The sequence below is a fragment of the Dipodomys ordii genome, unplaced genomic scaffold (genome assembly GCF_000151885.1).
Source record: "Dipodomys ordii isolate 6190 unplaced genomic scaffold, Dord_2.0 Scaffold1, whole genome shotgun sequence".
NCBI classification, from domain to species: domain Eukaryota; kingdom Metazoa; phylum Chordata; class Mammalia; order Rodentia; family Heteromyidae; genus Dipodomys; species Dipodomys ordii.
Genome location: NW_012267217.1, coordinates 65,931,404 through 65,952,450, shown reverse-complemented (window position 1 = coordinate 65,952,450; position 21,047 = coordinate 65,931,404). Strand labels below are relative to the sequence as shown.

Sequence of the window (21,047 nt, the reverse complement as noted above, 5' to 3'; positions counted from 1 at the left end):
GTCACACACGGGGGCTGAGGGCTTCTGTTGGGTCTTCCAGGGACACAAAACCAAGAGGACTTGGGGGGAAGGGAGGAGGAGGGAGGGTGGGGAGGGCGTGTCTGCAGGGCGGGCTGGCGGACAAGGCCAGCAGACACCGTCTCCTGGCAGCATCTCTTCTCCCTGGGAGGAGATACATCTGCCCTCTTTAAGCCTTCCCCTGGATGGGTGAGGCCCACCCACAGGAGGCTTTATTCAGAACCCACCTGCTTCAATGCTCAACTCCCAACACATTCTTCAGAATAATACTCGACCCACCAGAGTCCAGTCATGTGGATCCATAAGATAAATCACCAAGGAAGAAGAGCGAAGGTAAAGAGAAACGTGCTGGGCACACCAGTGACTCCCCTCTGTCATCCTAGCCACTCAGGAGGCTGAGATCTGAGGATCACGGTTCAAAGCCAGCCCAGGCAGGAAAAGTCTGTGAGACACGTATCTCCAATTAATCACTAGAAAACCAGAAGTGGCGCTGTGGCTCAAGTGGTACAGCGCTTGCCTTGAGCTGAAGAGTTCAGGGACAGCGCCCAGGCCCAGAGTTCAAGCCCCATAACTGATGAAGAAGAAGAAGAAGGAGGAGGAGAAGGAGGAGGAGGAGGAGGAGGAGGAGGAAAGGAAAAGGTGGCAAGACCTGCGTGCACGTAGGAAATCTGTGCTTCCCATAGGGGTGTTGCCGGGGTCCCGTGTGTCCCCACACTCACGTGGCGTACACGGAGACGCAGGACGGCTGTGTGTACACAGGCTGGCAGGGAAGAGACCCCGCCTAGCGGCCGCAGCGCTCCCCACAGGTGCTGTGCTTCCACACGCTCTGTTGCTTTGGGCCAAGTTTGTGAGCCTTGAGGGCTGGAGAGGCTGCGGCGAGTGCTCACGAGGTAACAGGGGAGGGGCTCACGGGGCTTGAACTCAGGGCCTGCGCTTGCCACACGGGCACAAGACCTCTGAGCCTCACCTCCAGTTTTAGAGAAAGGCCTTGCTCCCCAGCCAGCCACCTGGACTGTGTTCCGCCCACTTTCTGCTTCCTGTGGTTGCCTGGCTCATGGGCGCGCCCTGCCATATCCAGCTTCTCCTTGGCACTGGAGACTTATGGACTTTTCTGCCTAGACTGGCCTGGAACCATGGTCCTCCCATTCTCAGCCTCCCAAGAAGTTAGGATGACAGGCATGAGTCACCAGACTATATAGGAGCCTTTTTGTTGTTGTTGTTGGTTGTAGGGTTTGAACTCTGGGCCTGGGCACTGCCCCTGAGCTCTTCAGCTCAAGATGAGCTCTCTACCATTTGAGCCACAGCACCACTTCTGGTTTTCTGGTGGTTTATTGGAGATGAGTCTCACGGATTTTCCTGCCCAGGCTGGCTTTGAACCATGATCCTCAGATCTCAGCCTCCTCAGTAGCTAGGATGACAGGTGTGAGCCACTGGTGCCCGGCTAGGGACTTTGTGAGCCTTGCTTATGGGGTACTTTTGTCCTCCTGGACTGCCCAGCCCATGCCTGAATGCTCCACTCCACTCTGCTCCAGCCGCGGGCCCTTGGTGGCCGCCAGGCGTGAGGGTGTATGACACGCCACCCTCTGCCCCCCGGGGGGCCGAGCCAGGCTCAGGGAGACGTTTCTGTCTCCCAGGACAGAGCTGCACCGTGGATAAGAGGTGACCTGACTTCTAGAGTGTCTGCGTGCCCAGGGCCTGCAGGAGACACCGCAGCCTGCCCCGCCGTCACCTCTGCATATACCACGCGCAGCACCGCAGCGGCGACAGCGCTGGCTTTGGACTTGGATTAAGGGAGGGAATCAGACTCCCTGCCCAGACGTGGTGAGGAGACTCAGGCTGCCCTGGACGCCGGGGACCAGGGCGCCACGAGGGAGCTGGTCTGCTCCCGGACACCCGCATACACCATGCTGGAGCCGGTCAACGATGACTGATGAAGGAGCCCACGGCCCAGCTGCCGCCTGGAGCCCTGCTGGGTAAGGTGATTGCTCAGAGGAGGAAGAAATAGACAAACGATACATTCCTGGATACCAGATTCTATGTGTGTGCGCACTCGCGTGTGCATGCGCGTGCATGTGCGTGCATGTGTGCATGTGTGTTCCAGCACTGGGGCTTGAACTTTTTCTGCTCAAGTCACACTGCCACTTCTGACTTTTTTGCTGGTTCATTGGAGGTGAGTATCTCACAGACTTTCCTCCTTGGGCTGGCTTAGAACCTCAATCCTCAATCCTCAGAACTCAGCCTCCTACTTCCTAGAATAGCTAGTAAGTAGGACAGTTGGGAGCCTCTGGGGCCCAGTAGCTCTGAGGCGCTCCGAGGTTTATATGACAACCTGAATAACAAATGGAGATTCTCCAAGGACAAGGGCTTCCGCAAAGATGGCATCTGCGATGGGACTGCACGAGCCACCACAGAGAGCCGGAGACCCAGCGGACGCGGAGCGGGGAGGGGAGGGGGGCTCAAGGTGCTGCGCCCAGGGAGGCTGGAAGGCAAATGAAGGCTGCACAGGGTATTTTGAAAGGAAAGTCCCTGACTGCAAGATTAGTAATGAGAGTCGGTGTCAGGGATGCGGCTCGGTGGTAGAACCTTTTCCTTGGATGCACAGGGCGCTGGGTTGCATGCCCAGCACTGTGAAATGAGGAAGGCTGGCATCTGTTTGAAGTTGGACAGGCTGCTGCCGGATGGATGTCCTTGCACACGCACTTGCTATGGAAGGTTCCTGTGCCCTCACGCAAGGCGAGGCTTCCGCGCTTTGTGAAGTTATCTCGCTGTGTTAGCAAGAGTTCCCACCCCCCATTCACGGCCTCCCAGCTTTGTTTACTGTTAGGATTTGACACAAGTGACTCCATCCTGACTTGAAGAACTGTCACACACACACACACACACACACACACACACACACACCTGCTACATGTATTATACATGTGTGTTACATAACAAGTACAACACAACAGGAGAGGATTAAGAAGAGAAAAATAAACGCTGTGTGGCCCCATCTCTACCCACCAGCTGTTCCAGGGTTACGTGTTCTACCACACTTGTCCATTTGCATATGCCAATTTCACCTAATAGCCATATCATTTCCACGTGTCTGCAGAATACCTCAGCCACAGTCTAACAGGAGGACATTTGCTTATATTTTTGTTCTTTCAAATATGCCATATCACCTTTGTATTATTTGCATGGTTTTTTGTAATCCGAAGTTTAACCTTAGGATACATTTCTAGAAACAGTATTAGTAGAACAATATATCGTGTATGTGTATAGTGTGTGTGTGTGTGTGCGCGCGCGCGCACGCGCGCGCACATGTGCATGCCAGTACTGGGGTCTGAACTCAGGACCTCACACCTTCAATTGGCTTTCTCTGCTCAAGACTGGAGCTCTACCACTGAGCCACACCTCCACTTCCAGCTTTTTGTTGGTTAATTAGAGGTGGAAGGGTCCCAGATATGTCTGTCCAGGCTAGCTTTGAACCTCAATCCTCAGACCTCCACCTCTTAAATAGCTAGGATTACAGGCGTGCACCACCAGCACTGGCTAAGACTATATAATTTTATTGGAGTGGATTTCCAAATAGCTTTCCAAAGGCTTCCTGCTCCTTCTGACAGTGAGGAAATGTGTGTCGCTGCAAGCTCTCCAACGTGAGCATCATGAGAATTCACTGAAACCACCAACTTAATAAGGGTGTGCCAGCGATTCTTCAGGATGCCAAACCCGGTGCCCACCGCCCTCCAGGAGCTGGGTCTGCTGGTGGGAGGAGATGTCGTAACTGGAGATTGGCCACAGAGTGATGGGCTGTGGGTTTGGTACCCGTGCTCCAGACCTGTCTTGTGTTCCTCCCTGTGCCCACCTCGAGAGGCTGGTCATGAAGGACATTGCTCTCCCTGCTGTCCCTCACACTGGTCAGGGAGAGCTTGTGGAATGTGCCAGAAGGGAAAGAGAAGACAGGGTCTTCCCTCTCGGGGGCCCTCCTGCCACGTCCTCCTGCTGCAGTCCCAGCCCTGCCTGCGCCCCCTGCTCTCCGGCCCCTCGGGGTCAGGGTGGGGTGCCTCGCTGCTCTCCCGCCACCCTCTCTGCCGCCCGAGCCCTGCCCGCCTGCCGCAGGGCCATCTGCCCCGCAGCACCCTCGGTCCGCGTGGCCGGCCACAAACGAGCCCCGTGAGTGAAGGGATGGGATTGTACATTTGGATTCCCTCGTTTCACGTATTGTTTCTTCCCATGCTGCTAACTGCCCTGAAACATCTTCACTGTCCCTATTGCAAAACTGAAAGGTGCGTCCGGGAAGCCCCCTTCCTCTCAGTGGTTACAGATGGAGTGCACGTGCGTGCAAACTCCGCCCTGCTGGTTGGTAGTGACAGGAGGGCAGGGATGGGGCTGGGGGCACTGTAGGCGCTCAGGCCGGGACAGTTGCTTGGTTTCAGGGTGCTAGCGTTTTAAATAGATCGACACGTGCTCCAAGAGTGTGTCCTGCTTCAGCAATTGCATTGCAGAGGACGCGGGTGGACAGGACATCTCCCTCTCCCCATGGGCAAGTGAGTCATGTGGCACACTTGTCGTTAGGGGACACTCGGGCTGACACGGGAAAATAGAGCACCAGTGTCTCACGCCTCTAATCCCAGCTACTCAGGAGGCTGTGATCTGTCGATCATGCGAGGTTCAAAGCCAGCCAGGGTAGAAAAGACCCCATGAGACTCTTATCTACCATGAACCACTCAAAAACCGGAAGTGGAGCTGTGGCTCAAGTGGTAGAGTGCTAGCCTCAAGTAAGGAGGCTCCAGAACAGCACTCAGGCTCTGTGTTCAAGTCCCACAACCAACAAAAAAGCCAGAGACTGGCAATGGTCAGTCTTGTTACTTCTAAAACAACCCTTCCGGTAGGTTCTACCAGGTGTCCTATGAGAACCCCCTTAGTCCCTTCAGAGTGCACACCCCCGTGATCTGATTACCTCTCCAAAAGGTCCAACGCTCCCCTGGCTTGCAGCGAGAATCTGTGGAGGCCATTCTCGAACAACGTCAAATCCACAGCTACGGCCTCAGGGCGGGTTTGCCCAGCAAACACTCAAAGTCACATACACCGCTGAGACAAGCCTTTGCCCAACAGAGTCCAGCAGAGCGTCTCACCCTGAGAAGCTCAGACTCAGGTGCAGAGCCGGGCATGGGCTGGCCACGCGGCTCTGGTTAGGCCCGGGCTGCATTTCTACCAACACCGCTGGCATTCTTTTTCTCTGCCAAGAATGATTTCATTCCACTTCCCGCCAAGGCCGACCCTCTGGTGCTTAATACCAGTAGCAATTGCCTTATCAGTCCTTGTATCTGTTCCTGACCGATTGGCTCACCAGCCACCCAGAACACAGGGCGGGAGGAAGGGCGGCTGGGGGAGGGGTGGCAGACCCATCTTGCCCCCACACATGCAGCCACGGTACAATTTGGTAACTCGTGTAATCAAACTACTTAAGAAACAACTGATTACTAATTGCTATTATTAACGATGTCAGCATTCTATGATGCTATATTATATACAAGTCAAGATGCTACTTGAATGCCTGATTGAAACAGAAAACTAGAGGCATTATATTGTGTTTGGGGAAATGATATTTAAGCATCCGGAGGAAAGTTAAAGAAAGACTAATTGGGTTTTTATTAAGAGGTCTCACGGCAGCATGTATAGGTGGGAACGAGTGTGTAAACACACATTGGACATGTGCACACACACGTGCAAGTGGTATCACCGTGCAGAGTCAGACGTCCTGTCCCACGCTTGATGCCGGCCTCGCCGTGGTGCCAGGACCCCAGCCACGGCTCCCTGGGTCAGCGCCCCCCACCATGCAGGAGAAACAGGGGTGCGGGGGGAGTAATCCCAGCTTCTGACTTGGTGTGACCAGAGCCAGTGCCCAGAGTCTGCGCCTTCACGGCAGCATCTGAGAGATGCATGGCGCACTGGGAAGGACACAGCTCTGACACTGAGGTGACCCCAGCTCTAGCAGTACCCTTGTGGCCGTGAACCTGTGAGGTCAGCGCTCTGAACCTTGATTTCCCCTTGAGATTGTACTGGATCGTCTCCACAGGTATTTACCAGTTGGACAAGTCGGGATCTGAAGAGGGACAGGGAGAAGAGAGCAGCCCTCCTTTCTATCCTGCCCCCCTCACCCACCCCATGACTCTCCCCCCAGGTCTCCCCTACCTCACCCTGGCAGCTCAGGGCCTGTACAGACCTGCTTGCAGTGAGGGGGTGGGGGCGGGGCGCCCTGGCTCACAGGCCTCAGGTCAGTGGGCAGTGGAGGGATTGCTGGAGGCTGGGAAGAGCATGGGCCAAGCAAGCAGTAGCTGGGCTCAGGCTTAGGCAGAGAAAGGCTCCCACCAGAACAGAGGGCCTTAGACCTTGCCAGCCTTTCACAGAGGTAAAGAGAAGAAGCCACCGTCCTGCAAGGGCCTGAAATTCCCTAAGCACTTCCCAGGAGCACTTCCCACTGGACCAGTGGAGGCCAACGAGGCTTGGAGAAGTTTAGCTATGCACCTGCAGCCCAACCACCAATAGGTAATACAAATCCAAGGCCCTCCCAGTGTTGCCTGCCGCCTATGGTTCATCCTGTGGCTGCGTCTCACCTGACACCCACATGGGTTCCTTACCAGTCAGTCACCAGGCAGGAGCAGAGCATAGAGCAGGGAGCCAAGGTCTCGTGTGCCACACCACCTCGAGGCGTTGTACAAGGAGATCCAGGCAGACAGTTTCCCTTGGGAACCCCCACAACCCTTTGTATTGACATCCTGGGCATGCCTGCACAAACATGCATGTGCACATGAGTGCCCACGCATTCCCACACATGTGCAGATGCGCATCAACATCTGTGCACACATTCACGCCTATGGGCGCTCACACATGCACACGCCCACAATATCAATAGCCTAGAGTCCCTGGCTGCAAATAATGCAGAGAAGATTTTTTTAAAAAACAAAAGCATGGACAAATGATTCAGGTGCTCATCTGGAGAATGGAAGAAGAAACGGAAAGCAGGAGGCCAGCCCCTTCAGGAAGGAGGGAGAAGACAAGGGCCGATTCTGCGGCTCACCCGGCCAGAGATGGTGGGGGCTGGGAGACCCTGCTCGGAGCAAAATGAAATTAAACCTTTCTAAGTACTTATAAATCAGCACCTAATGACACTATCCCACCACCAGCCTGAGCGCTGCTCTTATTACTTTGATTCACAAGCCAGGAAAAGATCCAGAATTATGCACAAATTATTGTCCCATCTTCTTAATTAACACTGATTGTGAAATTCTTGCTAAAGTCCTTGCTAACAGACTCAATTATGCGCTGCCTGAATGGATTCACCCAGATCAAGTGGAATTTATTAGAAATACACTTTCCTACAATAACATCAGATTATCTTTGAATATAGTTAAATTATTTAGGAATAAAATGGGTGCAGCAGCAGCCCCTGCTGCAGACACAGAACAACCCAGCTCACCATCTAGAATGGCTGTGTGTTTTGTTTTGGTGTGGATTTTTTATTTCTACAAGACACACAGCCTAGGTGCTTATTTGTCCAGGAGCAGGTGAAGTCACATGGGGATGAGAGGAGATGAGACAATCGTCTCAGAGCCCGAGGCCTGGCATCAAAAGAACAGAGAAAAATCCTACAGGATGGTGTCCCCCCCCTTCACCCCAGGAGGAGCTGTGGCTGCCTGTGGAACGCGGTGAAATTGCAATTAGACTAAATCAGGATATTTTCAGAATCAAAATTGAGAAACAGGCTAATAAAGCAGTAATGTATGCTGATGACATCCTTCTATTAGCATCACTGCTGAGCACGCTGAAGGGTTTCAGAAGAGCAAGAAGGAACAAGGGGAGCGGGGGAGAGGCTCTCCCTTCTCCAGGACGATGGCGGCTCCACCGCGGTGCTCTGCTCCCAACATGAGCATTCCACCGGGGCCGGCGTGAAGGAGCCATCCCATCTCTGAAAGCCGCTTGTGAACCGTCCTGGTTCCTTCTAGTACCAACTTCCAAAGGGCTGCTTAGTCTCGCTCGCCATATCCTGGCAGGCCGTACGTCTCAAATGAACACCGACAGGTCCAGCAGCATAGCCATCTCCCAGGCTGCCTTGGGAAGCTGAGTCGCTCTTCAGTGACTGTATGGAGAGGGGAGGGAAAGCAGCCATATCCGCTCAGCACACACCAGCGTACAACACCATGCAGGGCCAAGGGTCCCAGCTGGAGCCTGGGGGAGGGAATCCAAGAAGAGGATGCTGAGCTGTACTGTGTGAGCCACAAATCCTAGACGGAACATTCACACTTCTTTGGAAAGGTCCTGAGAAGCCATTCCGTAGAGGAATGAGAAAGAAGAGGCAAACTTTTTGCTGTAGGTAGAAAGGATAGAGAGGCTCCCACCTTCTCTCCCTCCTTTACTGATAAAGTTCCAATGGCAATACTCTGCCCACCTGAAAAAAAAAATGCATTCCCCTCCCTGAAGCTAGCCTTGGTCTTCCTCTAGTCGGCAGAGTGGAAGAGGGCGGGGTGGAATGGGAGACAGGAATGAAGGAGCAAACTTGAAAAGCCATGAATTAAAAGTGTCCAACGAAGAGCAGCAAGTACAACGGTTGGGAATAAAATGAGCAGGGACTGTGGAATAATATAGAAGGCCTAACATAGCCAACCAGAGCCCGAGAGAAGGAAGAAGACAGAAGTAAAAGACATACATCGGCCGACTGGAGTTCAGCAAACTCAAAGCAGAACAGCCTTGAGAGAAGAGAGGCAGAGGCCTGCCTGGACACCTGGACGCTCCGTTAGTGGCCTTCCCTGTGTCATGTTCACCTTTAGAATACAGACAGGTGTTACTGGAGAGAAGGAGTGAAAAGCAGACATGGAGAAAGATGCACTCATCGCTTGATATTTGGAGACAAACCCTGCTACGCTCCTTCCCACCAGCCAGCAACAGCTTCCTCCCCACTCCCCGCCCCCACCAAAGCAAAGGTCTATTGGCGATAACCCATGAGCTGCCTGCCTGGTTTTATTAATAAAGCTTTATTGGAACATACTTTACTTGCAAATTCTCTCCATCTGCTTTTATCATACAGTGGTAGTGCTGAGTAATTGCTTATAGGGGCTGTGTGCCCCACAAAACCTGACCGATTTGCTGTCTGGCACTTGGCAGAGGACATTTGGAGAGCCCTGTCCGTAGGCTTAAAGGTTCAGCTGTGTGGCAGACCCCGGAGGACCTAAATGGCCCGAGCCATTCTCTCCCAGTCTCTGCTCACCCACCGAGTCACCGGGTCCCTTCCAGAGGTCGAGTGTCCCCAGTGTCTCCCTGGGCCCCGGGGGAGGTGATTGCCACTGACATGGACAGTAAGCATGTAGAAATTTGGACACAGTAACACAACACCCACATGTGTGATTGGTGCTGTTGTAAGTCTAAATCTATTTTTTTCCAATAATTACCTTTTCATTGGCTTTGGTAAAAGAATCTGTCTATAACACATTAGAACCAAAAGAAAAAGGAAAACTAAAAACCCAGAAAAACCCCTGGCCCTTCACCTCAGGTGGCTGGGAAACTGCTCAGAACCACACGTGGGCAGAGCCATCGGTCACCAACCCCTTCCCTGCCCCTCTTTCCTGCCCCCCAGCGCGGTGACACACAGCCTCCCGCAGCTTTGCAGTGTCCGGTTCCGGGCAGACTCTGGCTGGAGTCTGCTCCTGGCTGATTTCTAGGATCAACACCTAGAAAGCGTGCCTGGCAGAGCGGAGGTGCTCTGTGACCCTGGCCTATGGCGCCATGGCTGCCCGGAGGTGGTATCAAGGTTCTCACAAAGTGGGTGCGGGCTGTGCCCCTCATCTGCTCTGACCCCCTCCCTGCCCAGCTGGTTTGTTTCCAGCTGAGCCCCGCCTTGCGGCTATCTTCAGAGCAACGGCCTTGGCCCCCTCCCCTGTCACCCTGCCAGTGATGCCTGCTTCTTGCTTAGTCCTGAATAATGGGATTCAGTTCCCTCCAGAAATTTGAGAGAAGCCGGTGCCGGTGGCTCACACCTGTCATCCTAGCTACTCGGAAGGCTGAGATCTGAGGATTGCAGTTCAAAACCAGCTGGGGCAGGAAACTCTGTAAGACTTTTATCTGCAATAAACCACTCAGAAAACCCGAAGTGGTGCTGTGGCTCAAGAGGTAGAGCGTTTGCCTTGAGCTGAAGAGCACAGGGACAGCGCCCAGGCCCAGAGTTCAAGCCTTGCGACAGACCAAAAAAATTGAATCAGAAAGAGGAGGAGGAGGAAGAGGAGGAGGAGGAGGAGGAGGAAAAGGAGGAGGAGGAGGAGGAAAGCTGGGGTGACAATCTTCTCTCACCTCCTCCGGCTCTATTCCGGTGACACCTCTGGGGACACTGCCCTGGCCAGGCTCCCAGCCACTGAGACGCCTCATTAGAGGCTTCCCCGTCCTCACCCTTCTCCCTTCACCCCATTCTACCTGTCACCACGTCCAGCTCTCCCTGAGCTTAGTCCCCCTGAGAGGCCAGGGTGCTTTTCGCTCCTTCCTCTCCTTGTGCCTCCAGCTCCCAGGAAGTGCTCAGCACACACAGACTCAGTAGGTAAATATTTCCACACAGAACAGAGATTTACTTCCCCACCACAAACACTTCCCAGAGCCAAGCCTCAATTTCAGAAAAGTCTGTCATGATTTGATAGGCAAAATGATTTAATGTATACCTCAAGATCGTCAGAGGAAGCATTGTGTGTGTTTGACATCCCCTGACAGTCTTACAATGGTTCCTATCTTTCTGGCAGGAGCTTCAAGTTCTAATGTCTTGCCAATAACAAAATAAATCCAAAGCTGAGCGCTGGTGCTCATGCTCATAATCCTAGCTACTCAGGAGGCTGACATCTGAGGATCGCAGTTCAAAAACCAGCCTGGGGAAGCAAGTCTTCCAATTAACCATTGGAAGTGGAGGTGTGGCTCAAGTGGTAGAGCGCTAGCCTCAACTGAAAAAGCTACAGGACAGCGCCCAGGTCCAGAGTTCAAGCATAAATAAATAAACAAGCCCCGCAAACTCTCAATCCATCAGATGACAAAACCGTCAGAGCTGCTGAGTCCCCCTCCCCCATCCCAGGCCGCTGCAGGCCCCGCACACTTGTCAAAGGGACACCACCGAAGGACCGATGATGAGTGTGAAATCAGACCAAACCAACTTCAAGAGAGAAGTATTTTGCTCCCTGTGTGAGACTCATAAAAAACAATCAGTCTGAACATGCAATTTGTCTCAAGAGGCAGAAGCTGCAATTTCATCGTGTAATTAAATCCCCAGGATGCTTGTAAAGGAAACTGCCACCTTTACCAGGGACAGCTTCAACGAGATACTTACTAGCAAGGTCTCCCGGGGCTCTCCTGTCCTCTGGGGTACTCACCAGTGACTCTACCTGCAGAGGACTTGGTGGAGCTGAATTCAAGGGTCCCTTTGTCCCCTGGCTTCCAGAAAAGTCCTCCTGGGCTGGCAACGGAAGGAGTACTTGACCTTTGCGTGTGGTCACGTGACTGATGAGACCTGACTGATGTTTTTGCATTATCTGCACAGAGTCTAGTGGCAACATTGAGAAATTAAGTTCTGGAGGTGATCTGTCACCATCCCCCACCGAAAAAAAGACGCTGTGTTCTTCCACATGATGGCAATGAGATTTCTTAATAATGTGAAATCAGCGCAGACAATTTAAGTCATTATTAATAGATACACTTGATCTGCCAAAGTAAAATGCTTTAATGTTTTGTTAAATGAGGTGTGCTGTGCTAACATTGTTATTCAGAGAAGAGGTTAAGATACTTTAACATCTTTGATGTTAATGTCTGTGTGACTAACTCCAGTGAAAGCGTCAACAACAGGGCCTGGGACACCTGTCTGCTTCTTGCTTTGTTGTTCTTATTTACTTATTTTTTTTAGTCAAAAATTTATAACAAACCTGCCAGGCACCAGTGGCTCATGCCTATGATTCTAGCTACTCAGGAGGCTGAGATCTGAGGATCCCAGTTCAAAGCCACCCTGAGCAGGAAAATCCATGCAGGCTCTTCTCTCCAACTAACCACCAAAAAGCCAGAAATGGAGGTGTAGTTCAATTGATAGAGTATAAGCCTTGAGTGAAAAAAAAATCAATGGACAGAACTCATGCCCTTAGAGTTCAAGCTGGAGTACACACACACACACACACACACACACACACACACACTCTCTCTCTCTCTCTCTCTCTCTCTCTCTCTCTCTCTCTCTCTCTCTCTTTCTTAGGAAAGAGGGATGGAGAAAAGGTGGCCCTTAGAAATTACACAGGGAGAATACATCCAGGAAAAGGATGCCCGTCCTGAGCTGGGGTGTGGCTGGGGGTAACCCTCTTGTCCAGTGGGGCTTAATATGTGGCTGCTTGCAGCCTGCAGTGTGTGTGAGCGCTGAAGAAAGTGCTCTTCTTTACCTGGACATGTGACCATGTGACCTCCTGAAGCCAGCAAAGTATCCAGGGAATGAACTTTGCCCTGCCCCAAGAGTGTGAGAACGTGGCAGCCAGTCCTAGTACTTGGGGAACATGCTCTCTGGGCCTGAACTCACTGTGGAGAAAGTCCCTTGGCCTGGGGTAGAGCCCTCAGCTCTAGTCTCAGCTGGGCTGGCTTGTTCCAATTCCAGACAGAAGCCCCGCCTCTCGCGTGGGCGGAGACCTGCCAAGACCCGCGAAAATAAGAATTCCCAAAAGCATTCTTTGCAAACCTACATTTAAATCCAATCACAGCCTGGCTGAATCGTGGAGAAGTTACTTCACACCCTCGGCCACTCAGCAGGAGCTGGATTTTGTCCTGCTGGGACTGATTTTTGTCTTCTTTTTCCTAAGATCTCTCCACACCCTGCAATGAGAGGCCACAGCAACTACACATAGTTAGTCCTGCTCAACAAATGAGAGTGAACAGAAGCCAGTTGGTCGTTCATCTGAAGAACTGAACACATTAGCTGTACTAATTCAGAGAAAATGGTGTTCACCGTAGTCCATCCTTCAAGGAGGTCATTGTGTGTTTGAAGCTGAAACCGGACTGGAGCTAGGAATACCTGGAACAGCATGACATGGAAGAGGGAAGCTAGAGGAGACAGAACCCATGAAGAAGGTGTTGCAGGGGGGGGTTGCGAGCTGCAATAAACCCATGTACACCTTCGGGGTAAAAGTGCAAGCTAAGTGTGCAAGCTTAAAAACCAACCAACAAAAATCAAAGGAGGTGTTTGCCTCAGGGTGGGGGCAGGGCAGGCTGTACACAGACTCAGCCACCAGAAAGGTCCAAGGAACCCCAGAGGCCAAGCAAGGGTGACCAGGAACTCCAGGGAGGGCTTGGCTGTGCAAGCCATGGAGCTGAACCGCAAAGCCAACTGGAACTGACACGTAACGGGGCGGGGACGCCTGTGTCCCCCCTGCCTAGAAACCAATGACCCTGTCTCAAGAGAAAGCTCCTCTGGTCTTGCTCCTAGTGGCCCAGTGCCTCTAGCCTGTTTTGAAATATTCCCAAGCTGTATTTTGCACGATCCAGCTAGGGGGCTTTGCCAGAGCTAGTGTGAACTCTGTAAGTGTAAGGAATCCACGGTTTTCCCCATTTGAAAACTAAAACAGTGGCCACATCCTAGTCCTTCTGTTTTATCACAATACAGATTTTTACAATGTGCCAATTCACTCTTGAGGGAAGTTGAGTTTTCCCATGGCCTGATTGGCAGAGAAGATAAGAGCCAGTTAGATCTTGACTTTGACTAGACTGAAGATGAGGGTGATAGGAATGAGATTACAATGGGGTGAGCACCCCGGGTCTGGACAGGCAGCACTGGGCACAGCAGGCAAGGAGGACCTCAACCAAGAAGCCCGTGCCATGCACATCAGAGCAGGAAGGCAACCTAAACAACTCCTGTCTGTTGCGGTCCTCTGGCCATTTCTAGTGGGATCCTCTCAGGCAGGGATTTTCTCTCCGAATCTCCAAAACCTTACAATATGTCGAGAGCATAGAAGTATTCATGGAATGAATATGTGAATGAATGGTTTCATTTTTTCAGGTTGTTTAATACTACAGTTAACAGGGCCAAGTATGGTGGCCCACACCTGCATTTCCAGCTACATAGGATGAAGAGAAAAGGAAAACCAAGACCAGCCAGCCAGGCAAAAGGTTCATCTCCACCAATAAGCAGCCCAAACTGGTCCCAGTTATAAGCTCAAGATGATATTTGAAAAACGGCTAAAGCAATGAAGAGCTGGGAGTGTGGCTCAAGAGGTAGAGCACCTGCCTCACCAGGGTAAGCCCTGAGTTCGAACCAGTGCTCATCCTAAAGGAAGTATACATAAGTACATATACATAAGTTGTGTGTGTTTATATATATAATATATGTAACAGTCAATAATGTGTCTGTTCTTGTTCTGATGAAAAAGAGAAGACAGCTCTCTCCCGAGCCTGAGAAGTCATCTGATGTAGCGCTATCTACCACGATCTATTTTTAAAAGTTCTCACAAAGAACCTAGTCTGCTCTTGACCAACTACTCTCTAGGTAATATAATCAATCTTGGATATTTAGGGAGTTGTTGACAAAAACATAAGCCCTAAATTTAGCCTAGAACACCATGTGGGCTGACTCTTATCCTGGACTTCCCTCCAGAGGCCAGGCTCCTTTTAAAAATATCCGAAAACAAATTTTATCAGGGGCAGAAAGATCCCTGTGTTCAGAGCGAGATGTGAGCTTGGGTGGGAGACCTCCTTTGGAACGGTATCCAATTACAATCCACCTGAGCAAAGGAAGATGGCACAATGCCTATCACATAAAGAAATGAAACATCCAGAGGGCTGAGTGCTACAGTTGAAGTGGACGGAGCAGCTACAGCCCCAGACCCGCTGGCTCCCGCTTGCGGCCCCCGCCGCCCTTCGCGCGTCCCCTCCCCGCTTCAACAGCACAGCCGGAGCCCCTGTTTGAAGGCAATCTGGACAGTGGACAGCAGGTCAGCCCCCTCTCCACCAAGCACGCCCCTTCAGCCTTCCTCTGCAGGGCAGCTGTGGGTCTGTCCACTGTGGGGACAGGACAGGCCTTGGCCCGTCATGTGCACACACACACTTAGGCCCACGAAAAGGATCACAACAGGTCTATATAAAACTATGCTGTGACTTCCACCCCTCCTTCCCCGTGAGCCCAACCGAGAAAGACAGGGCTGCCCTCCACTGTAGGAAATGTGAGGAAGGGACATCCAAGGACCAGGTGATTCACAGAGAGCTGACACGGGCCGCCTGCTCAGGGGCAGAGGCTGGGAGACCTAGGGGAGCTGACAAAGGTGTGTGGAGGCGCAGGGAAAGGGAGGTGGGCTAATCAACTGCGTAGGAAGCGCAGCTGTGAGCCAGGACGTCCAGCCTCCTGCCGCAGGAGCTCCATCACTGGACTGCAGACCTGTGGTCTCCTCACTCCTCTGCTGTTTGATTGCAACCCCACACAGAGAGGAGAGATCATGGGCCCCAGGCAGGCAGGCAGCAAATCGGTGGTGGCTGCTACTTATGCCTTCCTGGGCACATGCCTTCCTCCAGCCCCTCTTCCCACCCTCCAGCCCCTGGTCACACAGTCATCCTAACTGACATGGACAGATAAAGAATCTGCTGCAAAACCTCTCCCCTTCCTGGTAGAGGAGAGACAAGACTTGTAAATATATACATCTGTGTATATGTGTGTATATATATTATGTATCATTTATATTATAACAAAAAGTAACTTGGCTCTTACATAATTAGGTGCATCCCTGAACTAACCTGTAGTGAGTAAATGACTGCCGGTTAAGCAGCTTTATCCAAAATGCTCAGGGCCAGAAGTGTTTCAAATTCAAGGGATGGTTGGGTGTGAGGGTGGAGGAATTCTGGAATATCTGAATGAACTTTGCCACTTGAGAATCCCTAATCCAAAAACATCATAAATCTGACACCTTCTGAATCTCAACATTGTATGGAACACAGTGCACAAAAATGTCCAGATTTTGAAGCATTTCTGATTTGCAGATTTAGGATGCTGAAAGCCTTTAACAGAACTGTTATCACTCTTTTTTTTTTAAGTTGTGGTATTTCTCATCTTGAGCAAGGAAACAGGCCTATGGGGCCCATTTCAGCCATGGAATAAATCTGCAGGCCACAAGGGCTCAGAGGGGACCCAGGGGAACTTCTGGCCTACCCTGCGTGGCATTCCCACCTGGGCATCCTGAGCAACCTGGACATTCCCAATCTCGAGTGAGCTTTCTTCCCAGGAGAGGCTCCTGGGACACAGGCAGACTCCACAAAGTCCATGGCCACAGAGGAACAGAACAAGACAAGAAAGCACGAAGACACTGCCCAAAGCAAAATAAGAAAACCACCTAAGCTTTTAGGTAGTCATGGCTTACTCGTAAGAATTTGCTAGGGGAAGTCCAACTTCTAAACCAGAGGTACACCTTCTCCTGCACGTGGCTGAGTGTCAAACACGCTGGCTCTAAGCCGTGTGGTCACTGCCACAGCTACTCGACTCTGCCCACGTAAATGAGAAAGTCGCAGGTGACCACACTATAGTGAGGGACCATGGTAGGATCCCACTAAATTTTATTTACAGACACTGCAGCTCAAATTCCTGATATTTCTTCTTATCACTTTTTCCCCCAATGATTTTCTCTTGGTTCCCCAGCAGTAATAAACAAGGCATGGAAGGCCCCTAAGAGTGAGGGAAGACCCCTTTCCAGCCCAGCCCCGTCAGAACGCGTCACGTGACTAGCACTCCTGACCCCCACAAGAAAGAAAATTCTAGCAGCAGCGCTTCTCTGAGAGTGTTGCCCCAGTGCTGAGCAAATCCCGGTGGATGCCTGTGGAATCTAGGCCCGGTGGCGTGTGGACAGAGGACAGATTCTGGTACAGGCAAACAACAGCTCCAAACACAGCCACTCACTGGCTGAGCAGTGCTGGCCAGGCCTCTGATGTATCATCCTACGTAAATAGCAAGCAGTCCACACCTGGTGCTGGAGTTAGGATCTATACAATCTCAGTGGTGGCTCAGTGCCATCTCGGGGTCACATGACCCTCGTCCTATCAAGTAACCATCCCTCAGAGACCACAGGAGTTATAAATACACCAACATCAGGCCCCAGCTGGAGAACAACTGAGATATGACAATGGAAATAGCCCACACACCACACAACTGCCGGCCCCTCCTGAGGAGCTCACTGTTTTGAAGTAAGCAGCTTTGCAATGGAGAAACAGCCAGAGCTAGTCTCAAAAAAACTTCAGATCTTTCAGAAGATGGACAAAGAGCCTCAAATTAGAGCAGAGTCACTGGGGCTCGAGTACCATGCTGCCGTGGTGGCAGGAGACCTGGACCGTGTTCGGCATCTCATGGAGCAGTTCTTCCGGGATGCCAACATGGTGTTTGAGATCAGTAAGGATGAGATGAAATGGCAGGTGGAATTCCCAGCCGCATCTGGGCTGTCGGGTACCCTCACTCCTAGAGAGCTCAATGACACGTTCATTTCAACGAACTACTAACACTGTGGGAATGGATGGCTCCTACGGGCAGGTTGGGCACAGAGGCACTGACTTTAAGGGACATCAGTAAGGAAAGGACACTTGTTTTGGAGGGGCTTTTTGGGGGGGATCCGGTCGTGGGGCCTGAACTCTGGGCCTAGGCGCTGTCCCTCAGCTCTTCAGCTCAAGGCTAGCGCTCTACCACTTGAGCCACAGCACCACTTCCGGCTTTTTTCTTTTTGCTTATGTGGTGCTGAGGAATTGAACCCAGGGCCTCAGGCATGCAAGGCAAGCGCTCTACCAATGAGCCACCTTCCCAGGAAAGGACACTTGTAAATGAAGGTTGGTCATTGCGTTGGTTGTGTGTGTGTGTGTGTGTGCGCGCGCATGCATGTGTGAGCACATGTGTGTGCGTGCATGCGCATACAGGCACACATGCCAAAACTAAGGCTTGAAACTCAGGGCCTGTGCACTGCCCCTTAGCTTTTTCACTCAAGGCTGGCGCTCTACCACTTGAGCCACAGCTCCACTTCTGGCTTTTTGGTGGTTAGCTGAAGATGAAAGTCTCCTGAATTTTCCTGCCTAGGCTGACTTCGAACCACGGTCTTCTGGTCTCAGCCTGAGTAGCTAGGATTACAGCAGTGAGCCAGCAGTGTCCAGCTGGTCTGCGTGCGTTTTAAGGTGTAGGGTTTGGTGATGATATGGGATGTGACAGGAAAACCACTGGTGAGCAATGTCTACCTGCCGAAGCTAGTCACTCCCCTCTCCTTGGGAAGGAGCCTTGGTTCAGTACCCATCATCCAGCAGCCACACTGGGCAGCCAGGGAGATGGGAGCTGGAGGAGCAGGCTGGGTCTCTGGCTCACAGCTTTGTGAGTCCTTCCATGACTCCCTCAACACTATCACTGCCAGCAGCACCCACAGAGAGGTCAGCAGGCCCTAGACATCCTGCTCATGGAACCCAGGAAGCCTGAGAAAGGGGAAGAAAAGGGGAACGAGTGTCTAGGCTCACCCTGTTCAGACACACCAGCGAGTTTCCCGGAGCTCCAACCCGGAACACACAGGCACATGCCGCTCACCTGGCTGCGGCCGAGCTTCATGGCTAGCAGTCTGCCGTGGGCACCCAGCTTATCACAGTTACCTACATCGCCATCTCTCATAGCATTGCCAGATGGCAGGAACGGGAAAGTCTGCTGCCCCGTTCCCTGACTAGTGAGGCTCTAGGAGCCTCTGATTCTCCCTTGCATTGTGAGGAGTAATAAAGCCAAAACCGGGCCGAAGGGCTGAGTAGTTCCTAAGGTGCAGTGGGGTGGTCAGGGGCTCCAGGAAATGGGGGGCAGTGCCCATCTGGGCTGCACCCCTGCCTGGAGGAGCTTTTCTGGGCCTCCTCTCCTTTCTCCGCCTCACACCAGGAGTGTCAACTGCCCTGGATACACACAGATGTCACGGTTCTAGATGTATACTCATTTTAACCCACGTGGTACAGGTCTAAGTCCAATGCCTGGGTCCCTTGTGCCTTGGACCTCTTTCTACCCCGAGCTCTGCTGTCTCGCTGTCACGCGAGAGGGAGTAGTGGATTGTGTGCAGGCAGAGCCCAGAGAAGCAGCCACACACAGAGTGGCCGGGCCGGGCCGCCCAGATCCCTGCTCCTTCCACTAACTCCACTCCTCCAGCAGGAGCAGCCCCAGCAGCTGAGAACAGGCCCTGCCCCACGGCTCCTACCGCTCGCCCTGGGGAAGACAGAGGGGAGCAGAGCGTCTGAGGTGCCTGGCCAGCTCCTCAGTCACCCCGCCCCCCCCCAAGCTGCAGCATAAGGGCTGTCCCAGCTTCCCGGGTCCTCCTAGAGGTGGGAAGCAGAGGCGGCTGACTCCAGATCTCCAAAGCCAGGCTCCCTGTCACCTCTAGGACCTGAGGAGGATGTGGGCTCTGTGCTGCAGCTGAGCTGGCTGCCCACCCTCGGCAGGGAGACTCAGGAAACCAGGGCAGGCTGGGGTGGGGAATCGGACAGGCCCTAAAAGAGTTAGTAACCAGACTTCCCATTTCAGGGAAATAAATAGCAATAGGAAGCAGAAGTGTAGTTGTTGTTGGCAAAGATGGCATCAGGCCTCTCCCTCTCAATCACTCTGTCGTCACTGGGGAGGCAGCCCAACCGCGTGCAGGTACCCAAGCTCCACCACCACCATCTCCCCACACGCGGGCCCCAGGCCTCTGCTTCCCCCCATCCATGGCTGCTCGCTGCAGGCTGGAGCTTTGGGACAAGGGCAGGCTGGGATTCTGCCCCACACACAGGTAGGTCATTAACGAGTGGTCTTTCAAACTGCCTTCCACTGGTCCTGGCATGGAGGAGGCTCTGCAAGGTCTCCTAGCAGCTCATTACGGCCGCTGGTATCGATCCCTCCATCATTACAGAAGGCCTGCCTGCCCTGTGGGGTCCAGCCCCTTGATGGGGAGTCACTAGGGACTGCCTGTCCTCCCCGGGGCCCTGCCCAGCCAGCAGCCCCCCACAGCCTTTGTGAGCTTTCACAGAAGGGAAATCTGTGACACCTGCTCCATTCATCCTTCAAGAAAGAGCAGCCTTACAACACACACACACACATACACACACACACACACACAGAGATGGGAAAGAAACAAGCCAGAACTGCATTCAATGTGGCCACCACATCAAAGCGGCCTTCTAAGGCCCCGCCACCTCCAAGATGACTGAACTTCTCCAGGTGCTTTCCTTCTGTCGCCATGCCCCTGTGAGTCCCCTTGTTTCCTCTGTCTCCTCTTGATAACAAAAGGAGAGAGGGTTAGATTCCGGAAAATTCCACAGCCCGGCTCTCCTCTCTCCAGCTACTGCTAATTAAGAGTCTGGAAGATGTCACGTCTGCCCTTGGATTCCCCCACTGTCCATCCTGTTTGGTCAACTTTTATCATCTTGAGTCTTCTTTAGTTTCATTTTTCTGTACTAGCCCCGGGGCTTGAACCCAAGGCCTGGGCACTGTTCTCTAGCTTTTTTTTTTCTTTGCTTAAAGCTGGCTCTCTACCACGTCCATACCTCCACTTCAGAAGGAAATAAAGAGTCTCGTGGACTTTCCTGCATGACCTGGCTTCTAACCGTGATCCTCAGATCTCAGCCTCCTGAGCAGCTGGGATGACAGGCGGGAGCCACTGCGGCTCCTGGCGCCATTAACCTGTTTGCCGAAGCTCTCTTGCGCCCCATCTCTCTTGCTCCGTTGCAGCCTTTCTGATCTCTCCTTTCTCTTCTTCCTCCATGGGTCTTCGCCTTCCATCTCTGCATCTCTCTAGTTTAGCACCTAGCAGCCTCTTGGGTCTGTCTGTCTGTATGTCTGTATGTCTCTGTCTGTCCGCCTGCCCACTCTCAGGTCTGTCTTCCCTCATGCTTCCTTGGGAACTTTCAGGGATGGCTTGCACCCCGCCTTCCCCCTCCCTCCTGACCCGGGCCCCTCGCCCCGCACCAGGCCTCTGGACCTCTGGACCTGGAGCGCAGGCGGGAGCTCACCACGCCGCTGTACATCTCGGCGCCCGGCGGCCACGCGGCCTGCG

General features: G+C 52.6%; 1 protein-coding gene across 1 annotated transcript in view; it reads left to right on the top strand.

The window, feature by feature from the left end:
- The first annotated feature begins 17,274 nt into the window (after positions 1 to 17,274).
- Positions 17,275 to 21,047, top strand: part of Gbx2 (gastrulation brain homeobox 2) — a 47,785-nt gene continuing 44,012 nt past the window's right edge. The window contains exon 1 of the mRNA XM_013023420.1: positions 17,275 to 17,464. Within this exon, the coding sequence (XP_012878874.1) occupies positions 17,275 to 17,464 (190 nt within the window). The remainder of the gene's footprint in view (positions 17,465 to 21,047) is intronic.